This window comes from Cynocephalus volans, chromosome 11 (assembly GCF_027409185.1).
Source record: "Cynocephalus volans isolate mCynVol1 chromosome 11, mCynVol1.pri, whole genome shotgun sequence".
Taxonomy (NCBI): domain Eukaryota; kingdom Metazoa; phylum Chordata; class Mammalia; order Dermoptera; family Cynocephalidae; genus Cynocephalus; species Cynocephalus volans.
The window spans coordinates 106,388,772-106,404,231 of record NC_084470.1 but is presented as its reverse complement, the minus strand read 5'-3'; the positions used below and the strand labels follow the sequence as shown (position 1 = coordinate 106,404,231).

The following is a 15,460-nucleotide window of genomic DNA, read 5'->3' as shown; positions in this document are numbered from 1 at the left end:
ACCAGCAAATCACTTCACCAGAATCTACTAAAACTAAATTAATGGTCTTACAGATCAAATGCTTTAAAGCCTCCCCAAAAAGGCCAAGAAATTTTGGAAAACAAAAATGGAGAAAGGCAGAAAAACAGACTGGGTGAGTTACACTAAAAGCCATTAGCTAAACCAAGCTTTCTGAACCTCAGCACTACTGACATCTTGGGCTGGATAATTCTTTGTTTTAGGGGGATGTCCTGTGCATTGTGAGATGCTTAGCAGAATCCTTGCCCCCTACCCACTAGGTGCACCTCCCCCAAGTTGCGAAAGCCAAAAATGTCTCCATACAATGCTAAATCATTGCCAAATGTCCATTGAGGGCATTTTCAATCCCCAGATGAGAATCACTGGGCTAGAACCAGCTTGTTGAGAGGAAGGTCGTTGGCAAAATGAACTATTTCTAGAAGTTGGAAGGTCTGAAGTTCCAATGAGAACTGACCTTAGGCAAGAGACTCTCTGCCACTCCTCACAAGGATAACCTAGGGAAACACCTTAGCATATCTTGAGTGTTCTCCTTCTGCCTCTGGCCAATCTGGTGCTTATGTCTGCTATGTGGCAGATTGGCACCAGAGACTAATGAAAACAATGAAATAAGGTAAAAGCTTTTCCAGTATCATCCCAGATTATTAATGCTCTAAGAATCTTTAATCAGGTCATGCTATATTCTATTTCTCGGCCTGTAAACAAACATTTCTCTGGGGCCTCTATCTGACCAGCATGTTTTTATTCCCTGTTAATCTGCTAAATCATAATTGCAACTGTAAACTGTATTATACTTTCTGTACAACAGATGGAGCATATTTCAACATGTCATTTGAATGGAAATTTTCCATGCTGCCCACTTTAACTGAGAACCTCAAACCAGAGCCTTCCTGTGCTTCCTGTTCCAGTAACCACTACCCATTTACTACCAATTTACCACTACCTATTTACTTTTACTAACAAGCAAATCCTCAGTTCTGTACTTCCTACCCTTTGGCCTTAATATACCAGTAAAGTAAAGCCTGATAAATCTGCTTTTCCAGTTAAATTAACCCTTTTCAAGCTTCTTCCCAAACTGCCTCAATTCCCTTTACAGCATGAAGCTGAGCAAATATGCCCCTCTAATCACTTCTTTCCTATAGCAAAAAAATTTTAATCCCAACTAAAAGCTCTTGTAACACTGTTAAAAAAAAAAAACACACATAAAAAAACTTGTTTACTATTTGTTAAAGGATCATCATTCAGTATATGACGTAGTACATGTACCTTCTTTTCTAATTTTTCCAAGCCAGCCACTGTCTTATGATGCCACTTAAAATCAAGTTGGTATAGAGAGAGATCTATATTTATTTTGCCTTTTTTTCCATTGCAATACATCTTGAAAGCCTGTTCTGTTTACCTTTTCTATCTCTTATTGTACTTACTTATGGACAAGAAGGAATTCCTTAACCTTATTCTTTTGACTTGCCCAATTGCAGTCAGAGTTATGCCTGACATGGACCCATTATTTTGTGCATTTTTATGTACTGAATTACGTCCTCCATTCCCATTCAAAGGTTGAAGCACTAACCCCCAGTGTGACACTGTTTGGAGAAGAGGTCAATTAAAGAGGTAACTGAGGTTAAATGAGGTCATACAGGTGAGGTCTTATCCTGTACAACTGGTGTCCTTACAAGAAGAGGAAGAGACATCAGAAGTCACTCTCTCTGCACATTTGCAGAGGAAAGGCCAAGTAAGGACATAGAGAGAAAGCAATTGTCTATAGGCCAGGAAGAAAGGCCTCATCATAAACCAACACAAGTGACACCTTGATCCTGGACTTCGAGCCTCCAGAACTGTGAAAAAAAAAATTTTTATTGCTGAGCTATAGAGTCTGTGGTATTCTGTTATGGCAGCCCAAGCAAACAAATACAGGCATGAAATATCTACAGGAGAAAGGCGTTTGTCTTCTACAATGGAAGCCATCCTTTAAGCTCCTAAGCCTAGCAGTGTCATAGACACATACTTTCTTGGATATGGCCGGCAATTGCTGATAGTGGATATTAAAACATGCTTTCTTCACTAAGCTCTTATTATAGCTGACACCTCAGAATAAAAAAAAAAAAGCTAAAGAGGCTTTCTCATTTCTTAAAAAAGCCTTGGTACACTAAGTCTCTCAAAACAAAAGCTCTTTACTCTATTCTGCCATAAGAATAAGAAACTACTTCCAAAGAGCTAACAACAGACTTGTGAAGGTGAAAAGCACCTGGAGTTCTTACAGGTCTCTGCTGAACGCAGAAAGAAGCAGCCAATTGGCCTCTGGGTCAGCACTCAGTGGCGGTGGCTGCTGCTCTACTTTGCTTCGTTACCCCTACCTGTGGCTTATTTCCACATCACTCCAGCACTCCTAAAGACCAAAGCACATCTCTCTAATGCCAGACTAATGGAGAATAAAAGTTTACTTTCCTCTGTTGGGCATCTTAGCCTCAACCCAACGGCAACTGGTGGAGAACCCTATCGTTTTCAGTTATAGCGCCTCAACACAACCACAAGTTGACATCAAGACATTCCACTTCTTTCCAGTCCTGGTTCATTACTTTATTCCCAACACCTAGAAAAATGTCTAGAACATGGTGAGCAAAACAAATATTTGCTGAATGAATAAGCAGCCTAAAAGAATAACTAGTGAAGGATAAAGAATCCTAAAACAGCTATTCTCCATTTAGCCCACTGCTATGGTTTACATGTGTCCCCCAAAAAGCATGTGTTGGAAACTTAATCCCCAATGCAAGTGTTGGGAGCTGGTGCCTAATGGGAAGTGATTAGGCCATGAGGACACAGTTAATGGATTAGTACTGTCAATCCATTCCACCCCAGGGAGTGGGTTTGTTATTGGGGGAGTGGGTTCATCATAAAAGAGGCCAGCCCCTTTTTACTCTTTCTCTTGTCTCCCCTTGTTTTCCACCATGTTATGATGCAGCAAGAAGGCCCTTGCCAGATGCCCCTTGATCTTGGGTTTCCCAGTGATAGAGTCTGGATGTGCTGTCCCCACCAAAACTCATGTGGATATATCTGATCCTCAATGTGGCAGTGCTGGAAGCTGTTTGAGTCATGGTGGTGGATCCCTCATGAATGGATTAATGCTCTCCCTGGGGGGGAGGGGGGGTCCTGAGTGAGATCTCACTCTATTAGTTCCCATGAGAGCTGGTTGTTTAAAAGACCCTGGCACTTCCTCTCTCTCTCTTGCTTCCTCTCGCCATGTGATCTGCTTATACCTGCCGCTGCCTGCCAGTTTCTGCCATGAGTAGAAGCAGCCTGAGGCCGATGCCAGAATCCTAAGCCAAATAAACCTCTGCTCTTTAAAAATTACCCAGTCTCAGGTAATTCTGAGACTGACTAATACACTCAGCCTCCAGAACCATGAGCCAGTAAGTTTTTTTCATTATAAATGACTGTTTACAAATTATAAACTGAGTCATTATAAATGATTCAGTCTCATTATTCTGTTACAGTAGCATGGAACAGATTAAGATACCCACAAAGCTATAAAGTCAGTAAGTTCTGTAAGTACGAGTACCTAGTTAAGTAGTATTAAGTACAAAAATGTTCTTGACATAGTAGATTTTAAAATGTAAACCTAATGCTGAACTGTGTTGCCATCATTACAAAAGGAAAATGATACTATCAAAGGACATGCGTATGTTTATAAAGACTTACAGGTTCTTGGGGTTCTGTTTCTTCCCATGCTCCCCAACCATCATCTTCCCAGTTTGTTGATTTACCTATTTTAAAAAAAATAAAAAGTGCTCACATGAAATATAAGGCTTTAAAATATTTTTAAACATTTTCTCTAAACATAATAGAACCAGTCCCTGTATAATTGCTGATATTAAGGAAGAAAACAATGGTCAACTGTTTTATTAGGATTTTGCGATAAGAAATATCAGCAAATATTTGGAAATAGCTGATTTCCAAATCTATGTAGTCAAAATTGTGTACAAGTTATTGGATCTTAAGATATTGAACATCAAGTTTATCCACATTTAAACCCAACTGCAGAGGTGACTTAAAAAAAAAATCTAAAAATGACAAATGTTTGTTACTTAAGACACTGGACAATACAGTGACAAAAAACACATCTAAAATTTCAATACAGATGTCTTAAAAAGTGACTTGTTTTTTAATAAGACATGGTATCAATGTTTTTCACTGAAAACTGAATTTTTATTTATTATTTATTTTATTTTTAAATTTTATTTTATTTTGTCAATATACAATGTGGTTCATTATTGTGGCCCATTACTAACGGGGCAGAGGGAGGGGGTAGAAGGAGGAGGGAGGGAGCTTTCGGTAATAGGAAAACTGAATTTTTTAAACAAGACAAGCCGACTATTCTGTACCCTTTCCTGATACCCTGTGATTTCTTTCTTTCTTTCTTTTATTTTTTAAAGATGACCAGTAAGGGGATCTTAACCCTTGACTTGGTGTTGTCAGCACCACGATCTCCCAAGTAAACTAATCAGCCATCCCTATATAGGGATCCGAACCCACAGCCTTGGTGTTATCAGCACCACACTCTCCCAAGTGAGACACGGGCCAGCCCACTCTGTGATTTCTTACACATGGGAACATCCTCTAAGTTTGTTAAAATAAGATGTTCAACAAACAATGCAACAAAGAACTAAAAATCCCAGATAAGTTTGGAGAGTATGATCCCTTACACTGCTCATGTTACTTATTTTTATAAAGTTATCTTAAAATTTACCAGAGAGACTAAATAAAACTACCATTTTTTGAGCAACTTATATGCATTACCTCAAATTAAATACAAAACCCAATAAAGTTCAAATAAAACTTTAGGCCCCAGAATCAGATAACAAAGTATTATTATAACTTGACCAATTTTTAATTTAATTTGAAGTAATGCATACATAGTATCTAATGTTTGTTCAAACCTGGACCCAACACTTACAAGCTCTGTGACCTAGGGCAGGTAATCCGATATCTAAGAGATTTAGTTTCTTGTCATAAAAGAATGGAAAACAATAGTACCTATATCTAGTAGGGTCGTTGTAAGGATTTAAATCAGATAGCATACTAAAGTCCACAGTGACTGACACATAATAAAATCTTCATGTTAGCCATCAAGATTTAGCCGTAAGACTGAGGCCCAGACCAGAGTTTCTACACAACCCAGGTGTACTGGATCTCTCAAGAACTGGAAGTACCTATAAAGTCAACCATTAACACCTGAACTGCACAAAAAGCCTTCCCTAGGAAATCAGCAGCAAAGCAGCAATTTAGCTCAACAACAGAGCTCAAGTACTGATCCCCACAGGAAGTTCACCCATTTCAGAAGTAAGCAAAGGACAACAAATTAGTTCCAGCTAGGAGTTTAAATGGTGGGAACAGCAAATAATCCAACAGAGAACTGAAAGAAAAAACAAAGTACCCACAACCAGAGACAGAGTTTCATATTAACTAGTAAAGGTCTCACTTCACAAAAGAACACCTATAACACCTAGAAGGACCAGAAGTCCAGAAAGGGGAGAGGGTTAGGAACCTCAGCAATGTCCCCTGACATCCGCAACCAATCCCGAGAGTAGGGGGCCTCAGGCATTGGCCACACCCCCTGACATATGCAACCAGCCCAGCGACGACCACCAAGACCACCAAGCCACAGTAAGAAGGGCCCTGGGTTCCCAAGCTGGGACAGTAGGTGGCGAAGGTTTTTGCCACACCCCGCTGGCATCTGCACCCAGCCTAGCAATGACCAAGCCACCGCTGGAAGCTCAACGGTCTCCCCTGTGGGAATGAGGGGGGTGCCACAGGTCTCAATTCTGCTCCTCCTTCCATACCATTTCTTTCCCCTCTCCCCCTCCCTCCCAACTGCTCCACAACAACATCCTAGAATGAAAAAAATAATATTAATAAAATTACATTTTCTTTAAAAAAATAAAAATAAAGTATATATATATATATATGAAAAAGATTTAGTCATAAAATATAATGGCTACAAAGTATAAATAAAATATTGTATTTAAACAATCAGCTTTAAAATTCTAGGGAAAAATCAGCTAAACGGTGGGACTGATCCTGAAAGCTTACAGTATGAAGGAAGCAAATACAACTTGCACTTATATGCAAGATTTTAAAAGTTGCTGAAATCAATTATATATAGATGATAAAAAATTTGTTACAGTCTGGTACTCAGAACAATTGCTTAATTAACTTTGTGGTAATATTCTAATCTTTGGCATTTAAATGCCAAATAATTACTTCCTAATATGCCAAGCACATTGCTAGGCACATGTTATAAGTCCTAAAATAGCACTATCATTTGATTAACACTGCACAATTTACAGATTTCCATATACAAGTCAATTAACAATCTAACAAATTTTAACAATTATCAAATTTTGCTTTGTTAAAAACCATGTGCCAAACCCTATAGTAGGAGCTAAGAGAAATACAAATATGTGCCTTGCCCTTAAAGAATGCACAATCTAATGAAGGAGACAAACACACAACTATAATACATAGTGAGTGCTGTAATCAACTACTATGGGAACTCAGATGAGAAAGTGAGAGAGGTGAAAAAATATAGTTAAGAGTCATCTTAAAGTAAGTCTGAATATTTGTATATGCCTAAGCGCTTTATAGACACTGATTCACTTTAACATCACAAGAATCCTTTATCATCGCCATTTTACAGTAAAAAAAAACCCCAGAGATTACTTAGAGAGTTTAAGTAGCTAGACGCAGATCACACAAATAAGCAGCACAGTGCAGCTTGAATTCAGGTCTGCCTGAGTTCCCAAGCCCATGCTCCTAAGTATTATGCTATACTTACTTTTAGCATGGCTCACATAAAAGATAAGATTAGGGAACAGTGAGGTTTACATTGAAGGCTAAAAGTAAGAGGTTGTTATTATTTTAAAATAGAAACATTTTCTTGTTATAGAGATTTAGAATTTTTTTTTTAAACTTGGAAAATTACAATTTGTTCTTTGGCAATTTAATTCAGTTAGGCAATCTCTTTATTCTGCTATTTTCTTCACCACACCATAAACAACTGTCTTACTGTGGGTTGATAGCAGGCAACTAAGCCAATCCATTTACAGTTTCAGAATATGCACTGTCTCCTGTATGAGACAGCAAAGTGCCTAGAAAAAGCTTATCACTCGATAGTCCATGACTCAATTTTAAAATTGCTATAAAAATCATGTATATGTCAAATTACAACAATCTCAAAAAGACCATGAAGAATTAAAGCGTTTCAAGAAGGTCAGCTATCATTCATTCATTCAGCAAACATCTGTTATGTCTTGGTCACTGTGCTAAGTCCTTGACACAAAAGCAAATAGTACATATAATCTCTGTTGAATGCTGTACAAAACTATAAAAAATGTGTTATTTCTCTTCCATATTGGCCTAAAGAGTACCTGACTCAATTCATAAATGACTCATAGAATCAAACAGATGACAGCAGTAATTTGGATTTCCTACCCCTGCAGAGAGCTAGTATCTCTTTATACTACAATTCAAAACATCCAAGAAGAATAAGAGCTTGAAAAATTATTTATACAAGATATTTGTGTTCATGAGGGTTAACCCATTCCATTTCTCAATGCCCCTGACCACAGAGATTCTCTCAACAAGAGGGAAAGAGAATTTAATCGGTTATCTTCCACTACAATAGGAATACATTTTCCCAAGGAAGACAGCATACAAACAGAAGTTAAAGGAAGTTGAAACAGCACTATTATTCAGATAGGTTAAAGAGGTTTTTGTAGGTTGCTCTAGAATCTCAAATCTATTTATAATACTATAAGAAAATGCATTCAAAATTCTCTTAAAAAATGGGAAACATTTTGCAAACAGTGCACTACCCTTGTGGCTATTTCTACTCAGTGCCAGTGATATAATTTTTGTGGCCTCCTAACTTGTTGAAAATCATTTCATACTGTTTTGCAAGCTGCCATTTGATAGCTCGTCAGTTGTTAAAAACTGTTAGACACTATCAGGTATATATCCAAAGGAAATGAAATCAGTATCTTAAAGATATCTGCATTCCCATGTTTATTGCAGCACTATTCACAATAGCCAAGATACGGAACCAACCTAAGTGTCCATCGATGGATGAATGGATAAAGAAAAAGTGATATATGAAGGGTCTTCAAAAAGTTCGTGGAAAGATTTGCATTCTAATTCTATTTTTCCATGAACTTTTTTGAAGTACCCTTTATACACAATGGAATACCATTCAGCCATAAAAAATGATGAAATCCTGTCTTTTGTGACTACATGTGTATTAGTCCATTTATGTCACTTATAACAAAATACCTGGAACTGAGTAATTTATAAGAAAAAGAACTTTACTGCTTACAGTTTCAGAGGCTGTAAAGTCCAAAGTCCACGGAACACTAACGGTGAGGGCCTTCTATGGTGGTCTTCGATAACTCAGGGTCTCACATGGTGAGAATGGCAGAGGAGAGAGAGAGACTCTCACCTGCTCTCCTTTTAAAACCCTCAGAACCATGTCCACAAACTAGGGAATGGTAAGGAATCTAGTCACCTCTTCAAGGCCCCACCTTTCAATTACCCTACTTACAGTGGGGATTAAGCTTCAATAAGATTGAGGGGTACACAATTCAATCCACTGCAACACGGATAAACCTGGAGGACACTATGCTAAATGACATAAGCCAGGCACAGAAAGACAAACACATGATCTCACTCCTATGTGGAATCTAAAAAGGTTGATCTCATAGATGTTGAGAGTAGAACATTGGTTACCAGAGTCTGGGGAAGGTTGGGTGGGATGGGGAGAGATTGGTCAGTGGGTGCAAAGTTACAGTGAAATAGGAGGAATAAATTCTGGTGTTCTATACACTGCAGGGTGACTATGGTTAACAGCTGTGTGTTGTATATTTCAAAATAGCTGGAAGAGAGAATTATGAATGTGCGCACTACAGAGAAACGATAATCGTTTAAGGTGATGGATATGCTGGTTACCCTGATTTGATCATTACACAGTGTGTGCATGTATCAAAACATCACACCGTACCCCATAAATATATACAAATATTGTTTCAAGCAAAAATAAAACTTTGAAAAGTGTTACAATCCCAGTACTTAACCAAGTTACTTCTTATGCCTTCAAGTTATGCAAGTAGGCCAAGCACATCCTTTAGAAAAGAAAGAGATGGTTTATACTGAAAAAACAGCTGATGAATGTCTAATAACCTTGCCATTAATGTAAATATTATTCAGGCACAGTCTTTCTTTCTGGTAACCTTTCCAATAAGGATGTGTTCTTCAATCAATATCATTAGGAATGTTTTTAACTGATCATTGATCAAGGTTGTAAGTAACCAAAGCAATGTGTTTAACATAAATTTGAGAACAGTGCACTGTTTTATGTTAATGAACATTATTACTGTAAGACCTTGAGGTCTATAAATTCTATATAGTCATGAAGAAATGACTTATTTACTTAACTTGTTATAAATTACTATAAAAAATCTAAAAATAGTTCACCATGATTGTCTCTTAGGAGAATAAGTAGATTGATATCTCCTGTAGGCCAGAATAATTTGAAAGTCCTAAGCCCCAGTATAACTTAAGAGGTAAATCAGTTTAACAAAGTGTATCATAGAATAAGGACATCAAGCCAACTACAAGTTATAGGGTAATTTTAATTGTTTTTTTTTCCCTCTATTTATTAAATAAGTAGCAACTGCCCAATCTCCAAAAGGCAATTCTTTAAATGACACAATCATCAACTGCCTCTGTTTTTCATTTTATTGAAGTCCAATCCAACAAAATCGACCAGAAAATTAAGAAAACGGCATTCACATTCATTGTCTTCATGAAACCAGAGTTAGTCTCTCCCATGGATCCTCCTTGAAGAATTAAAATAATGAGTTATGAATGACAGAAGTTTTCGAGATAGCCCCACTTTCAGAGATGTTGGAGGTCTGCAGCAGGTCCAGGAACCTGCATTTACCAACCTTTCCCACCCCACAAATCAGAGGCAGATGGCACATGGATCACACTTTAAGGAACACTAACTTCAGGAATAAATTCACATGCCAGTCTCATCTAATCCTATATATATATGCTTTTTTCCCTTGCCTACCATCATTCTTCTTTCTATTCTTTCACACCAGTTGGGACTGTTCACCTACTAGTGTGTAGTGTTTAACAGCGCTGTTCAATAGAAATATAATGCAAGCCACATATGTAATTTTAAATTAACTAGTATTGCCACATTAAAAGTGAAGAACAGGTAAGATTAACCTTAATAAAATATTTAACATAATATAGCTAGCACAGTGTCATTTCAATATGTAATCAGTGTAAAATTATTCATTAGATATTTTACATTCTTTTTTCACATTAAGTCTTGGAAATCTGACATGTATTTTACACTTAGAGTACATCTTAATTTCTACTAGGCACACTTCATGTAGCTAGTGGCTACCGTGTAAGACAACACAGGTCTAGAACGATTACGTATCTGGTGTCAGGTTGCCTAGGCTGGATGCTCAGTTTTACCCCTAAAGACTTATATGACCTACGGAAATTTAATTTCTTACTGACTCTTCCTCTTCAGCAAAATGAAGCTAATAACTATATCTATCTCATAGAGATGTTATAGTTAACATATGCAAAGAATTAGGGACTGTGCTTGACACAGAGAAACCCTTAACAGCTGTTATAATTCTCTCTCTAAATACAACATTCTCTTTCTTACCTTCTGCCTTTGCCTATCCCCTACCCATCAACTAAATACCTCCCCATCTGTCTCTACCTCTCCAAAGCCAACTTCTCTAGGACTCAGATTGATTCTTCATGAAGTTTTCTTGCATCCACCTTTCCGTCTAGTGAAACTACGGTATTTGTGTTTCTCATTCAAAACTTATGCTGCTTTGGCATCATTTGTTGCACTGTTAGTTACCTTGTAATTATCTGATTTAACATGACTGGTACGTACACTTTGTTTACATAACTATTAAGCTCTCAGAGGGCAAAGAATGTGTATCCTGTGTGTGCGCACACACTTATACATATATATTATGTAAATATTTTCAAGCATATAAGTACTTAATAGATATTTGCTGAATGGTTTCTTAAAACAACATTCTTATCCAAATACCTCTCCATATACCCCTAATAAAAGCAGCTGGATTTAAATAAATATTTTTAAATATAATGATCAGTTGTTGATTCCAAACCTTTTGCATTTCAACAGAAATACAAAATAAGTTTATTTTTTATAAACTTTATATACACAGACTTTATATGCAGGATCAAAACCATTTTTTTCAAATAACTGTTTAATGTAACACTATGATAATATTGATAATTCTCTTCCATTCCATTTTAATTAGTGAGACAAAATAATTTAAAAAGTACCAATTCCTAGCTCTAATTTTTTTTTTTTTTTTTTGAAGATGACCGGTAAGGGGAACTTAACCCTTGACTTGGTGTTGTCAGCACCACGCTCTCCCAAGTAAGCTAATCAGCCATCCCTATATAGGGATCCGAACCCACAGCCTTGGTGTTATGAGCACCACATTCTCCCGAGTGAGCCACAGGCCGGCCCTTCTTTCTTTTCTTTTCTTTTCTTATCTCTCTCTTCTCTCTCTCTCTCTCTCTCTCTCCCTCCCTTCCTCCCTCCCTCCATTTATTTGTTTGTTTGTTTGTTTGTTCCTAGCTTTAATTTTGATTAAGAAATAATAGGAAAAATATGGTAGTTTTGTCCTAATTCAAGTCTAAGTGGCAGAATTTGAATATGTAGGAAAAGCTCCTCTAGAAATCTGGTTCAGAGTAGACAGCTCAATACAGATTACAGGATCTTTACATTCCATACACACACACGCATGCATGCGCACACACACAATGCATATTTCAATATTTTAAAACAAAACTTATCATTACTAACTACAGATCCTGCAACAACAACAGAAATCCAATTTGCTCATTCAATTGCGTATGACTAAATAACCTAATTTCTTAGTAGGGCTGGAAAAAAATAATTAGAAAGGTCATCAAGCTCCCAAATAAACACCATACCATTTTTTAAAAAAAAAGCCTCACATCATTCTTAAGTTGAATCTGTACTCTACAATGCCAACATATTCTTTTTGCCAACAGTGAATAAAATAGGTCATACTAAAAACAGCTCAAAAATAGCATATATTACCACAGGAGAAATCTAAAAATAGATGATGAGAATGCTTCTCAGGTCTTGTTTCTTTCATGCTGATTCACATCCAGATGTTGCTCCTAACGCACTCATTTTACAACTATATTACATCAGGACAGCATCCAGCCATAAGCAAAATATTTCCAAGGTCTGTGTTTTAACTGGGTGTTCTCACTTCATTTCTGGTTCAACCTACTGATAAAATGGCATTTCTGGGTATATGAGACATTTCTACTTAATTCTGAATCTTTAAATCTTTTTCCCCCCAATACTTTCTTGAGGTGTGAACTTCTAAAATTTATTCTTTTCACATTTTTTCCTTAAAATTCACAGAAATTCAAGAATTACATTGAGGATTCAACTTGAGTCTTTCAAAAAATTTGCTAGTTTAAAATACATTGTCTACTTCAGGTGCTTAAATTATCCTTTACTCATTTCATACCACAACTTGAATCATACCTTCCCTCTAAATAAAATTAATAAGCTGATCTCCAACCAACCTATGTGATATGAAGAGAAATAAAGAAGAGCGAGATGAGTTATCAATGATATTAACAAAAAGCAACTACCTCCTCACTGATTACTAACCTGACTTTTCTATCCTGACCTTTTTCTTATACCCATCACTGAAAAGGACTATTTTGAACTGTCTAGAACAATTGGTAACATAACCATAACCCCCTGTTCTTATCCTTATCAAGTTAAATGTTTTGCCTGAATGAATAAACCAATGACTTCAAAATGTAAAATGTAACCACAATTCTCCTCTGGACAGTATTTTTTCCCTGAAGAGACCAGATTATACTCGTATAAAAAGACTATTGTGTCTCACTTGACAAATTCAACTTTCAGACTATAGAGAAAACATATTTTAATTCAATCATCAAAAAACATTATGATGTCTTATTTACGAGTATTCCCAATGAATAAGTTATTCTAACAAAAAAAGCTTAAAGAAGAAATTCAACTTCTGCTTTAGCTTTATCTCATTCCCAAAACACATTGTTCTAATTTGCTTCTGAACAGTCTGTCCTCATAAACTGAGGGTGTGTTTTTCACTTAACAAGAACCTGAAGCTAGAAAGGAAATTTAATTCTAGAAGTGCACAATTAATTTGACAGTATTTGCTTTCTCCAGTATGAGTATGCTCAAACACTAAATGAGAAACTGAAATTGTTTGTTAGAAAAAGGAAAACTTAATTTAATTTCCATGGTCTAATCTAATACAAGATCTTCTTAGCCCAGAAGCAAATTCATTTCCGTTCTCTGAGATGAGATAAAACATAGATAATGTACTTGTTTCTATAAAAAGTAAGAATCTCTACAACCTATGGGCTTGTAAATAATTTAGGGGGTTCAACAAATTTTACTTCGCTGTTCTTGGACAAGGTAAGGAAAATATCACACAGCAATACAAAGCAAAAAAAAAAGTCTAAAGAATAGAGAAGCTGCTTCTTAATTTTCTATGCCTCAAAATTATTAACTTTTTTCTATTTTGAGGGAAATGGAAAATAAATTTCATATTAGCATATTCCTCTCAGCACATAAAAATACATAGCAATCTAAAATAAGGAGGCCACCCCATTTTCAACAAGCAGGGGTTAACTTCTTTCAAACCATCATGATTAAATCAGACTAGATCTTTAAGGTCCTTTTAAGTTCTAGAATTCTAATGACTCCTGTTCTCAAATAAATGATCCCTCATATCATAAAGTAGAACATAAGTCCTGATGGTCAATTCGCATCGATAGAACTGAAAAGTAAGCAAAAATATAGTGCATCCTCTGGCTCTCAGGTAACACTGCTCTAAAAAGTTTATAAAAAAAAAAAAAAAACCCTCTCCTTTTGCCCAAAAACCGAAGAAGAGAGAGATTATGCCCACCTTTACCAAGAACAAAACAAAACAAAACTATGGACTATAGACATAAAGAAATTTCATATGCTCTATTTTCCTTTTATTTACTTTGTTTCTCAAAGGAAGTCAGTGACTAAAGAGTAATAATACATTACGTATATTTAAAAGAACTTACATGTCTTTTATAATTTTGTTTCTTGCAACCTCATACTCATATATTATTTTTTCATATCCAGAGCAACAAAAAGTTGCCTAATAAGGTGAAGGAGGGTGTGCCATTATGAAATGTGGATGAATATATGTAAAAATTGCTAACTAAAGCTAATTCCTACATATTCTGGAGAAGCCAATTCTACATCTTCCTTTTTTACTTAACCCATTCTAACATTCAACTACTGTCCCTCATACTTAAATTAAATCCTTCCTATACTAGCCTAAGCCTGATAATATTTTTAACAATATCACATGAGCATCAGGAATATGTGGTTCCACAGCAAAGAAAAAAAAAAATAGATGGCATATTTCTCATTGTGTTTTATTTCATAGTTAGCATTTCTAAAACAAAGACAAACATCCAACTCAGATACAATCTAACACACTGTACACATACATTCATTATAACTCCTTACTACATGCCAGCTGCGTACCACTTCTGGGGATGCAGTGAATATATTACTTATTCCCTGGCCTAAAGTGGGTCACAATTTAGTGCAGAACATACAGACATCAATAGACAAATGCAACACAAGGCCGATATTACCAAAAAGTTGGAAACTAGAGAGAAAAGTTAGCCACATTCTCTAGAATTAAGGTATTCCATGCAACTAATATAGATGTAGGTCACTATTTTTTCTCAGCTCAATATTATCCCATAATATCAAAGTAGTATAATTTATTTAATCAATGCCCTAGTACAGGCATAACTTGGAGATACTATGAGTCCAGTTTCAGACCACCACAATGAAGTGAATGTCAAAATAAAGTGAGTCACAAGCTTTTAGGTTTCCTAATGCACATAAAAGTTATGTTTACACTGTACTGCAGTCTACTAAATGTGCAACAGTATTATGTCTAAAAAAAGACATTCCTTAATTTAAAATACTTTATCGTTAAAATATGCTAATAATCTCCTGAGCCTTCAGCAAGTCATAATCCTTTTGCTGGAGGAGGGTGTTGCCTTGATGTTGATGGCCGCTGACCGATCAGGGTGGTGGTTGCTGAAGGATGGGCTGTGGCAAATTCTTAATATCAGACAACATTTAAGTTTGTCACATCTATTGACTCTTCCTTTCATGAAAGATTTCTCTGTAGCATGTGGTGCTGTTTGATAGCATTTTATCCACAGTGAAACTTCTTTCAAAATTGGAGTCAATCTTCCCAAACCCTGCTGCTGC

General features: G+C 36.2%; 1 protein-coding gene across 2 annotated transcripts in view; it reads right to left on the bottom strand.

The window, feature by feature from the left end:
• RAB3GAP2 (RAB3 GTPase activating non-catalytic protein subunit 2) overlaps window positions 1–15,460 on the bottom strand; it is a 101,273-nt gene that overhangs the window by 71,981 nt on the left and 13,832 nt on the right. For both annotated transcript variants that reach the window (XM_063114386.1, XM_063114385.1), the window contains exon 2: window positions 3,712–3,776. In XM_063114386.1, the coding sequence (XP_062970456.1) occupies window positions 3,712–3,776 (65 nt within the window). The remainder of the gene's footprint in view (window positions 1–3,711; window positions 3,777–15,460) is intronic.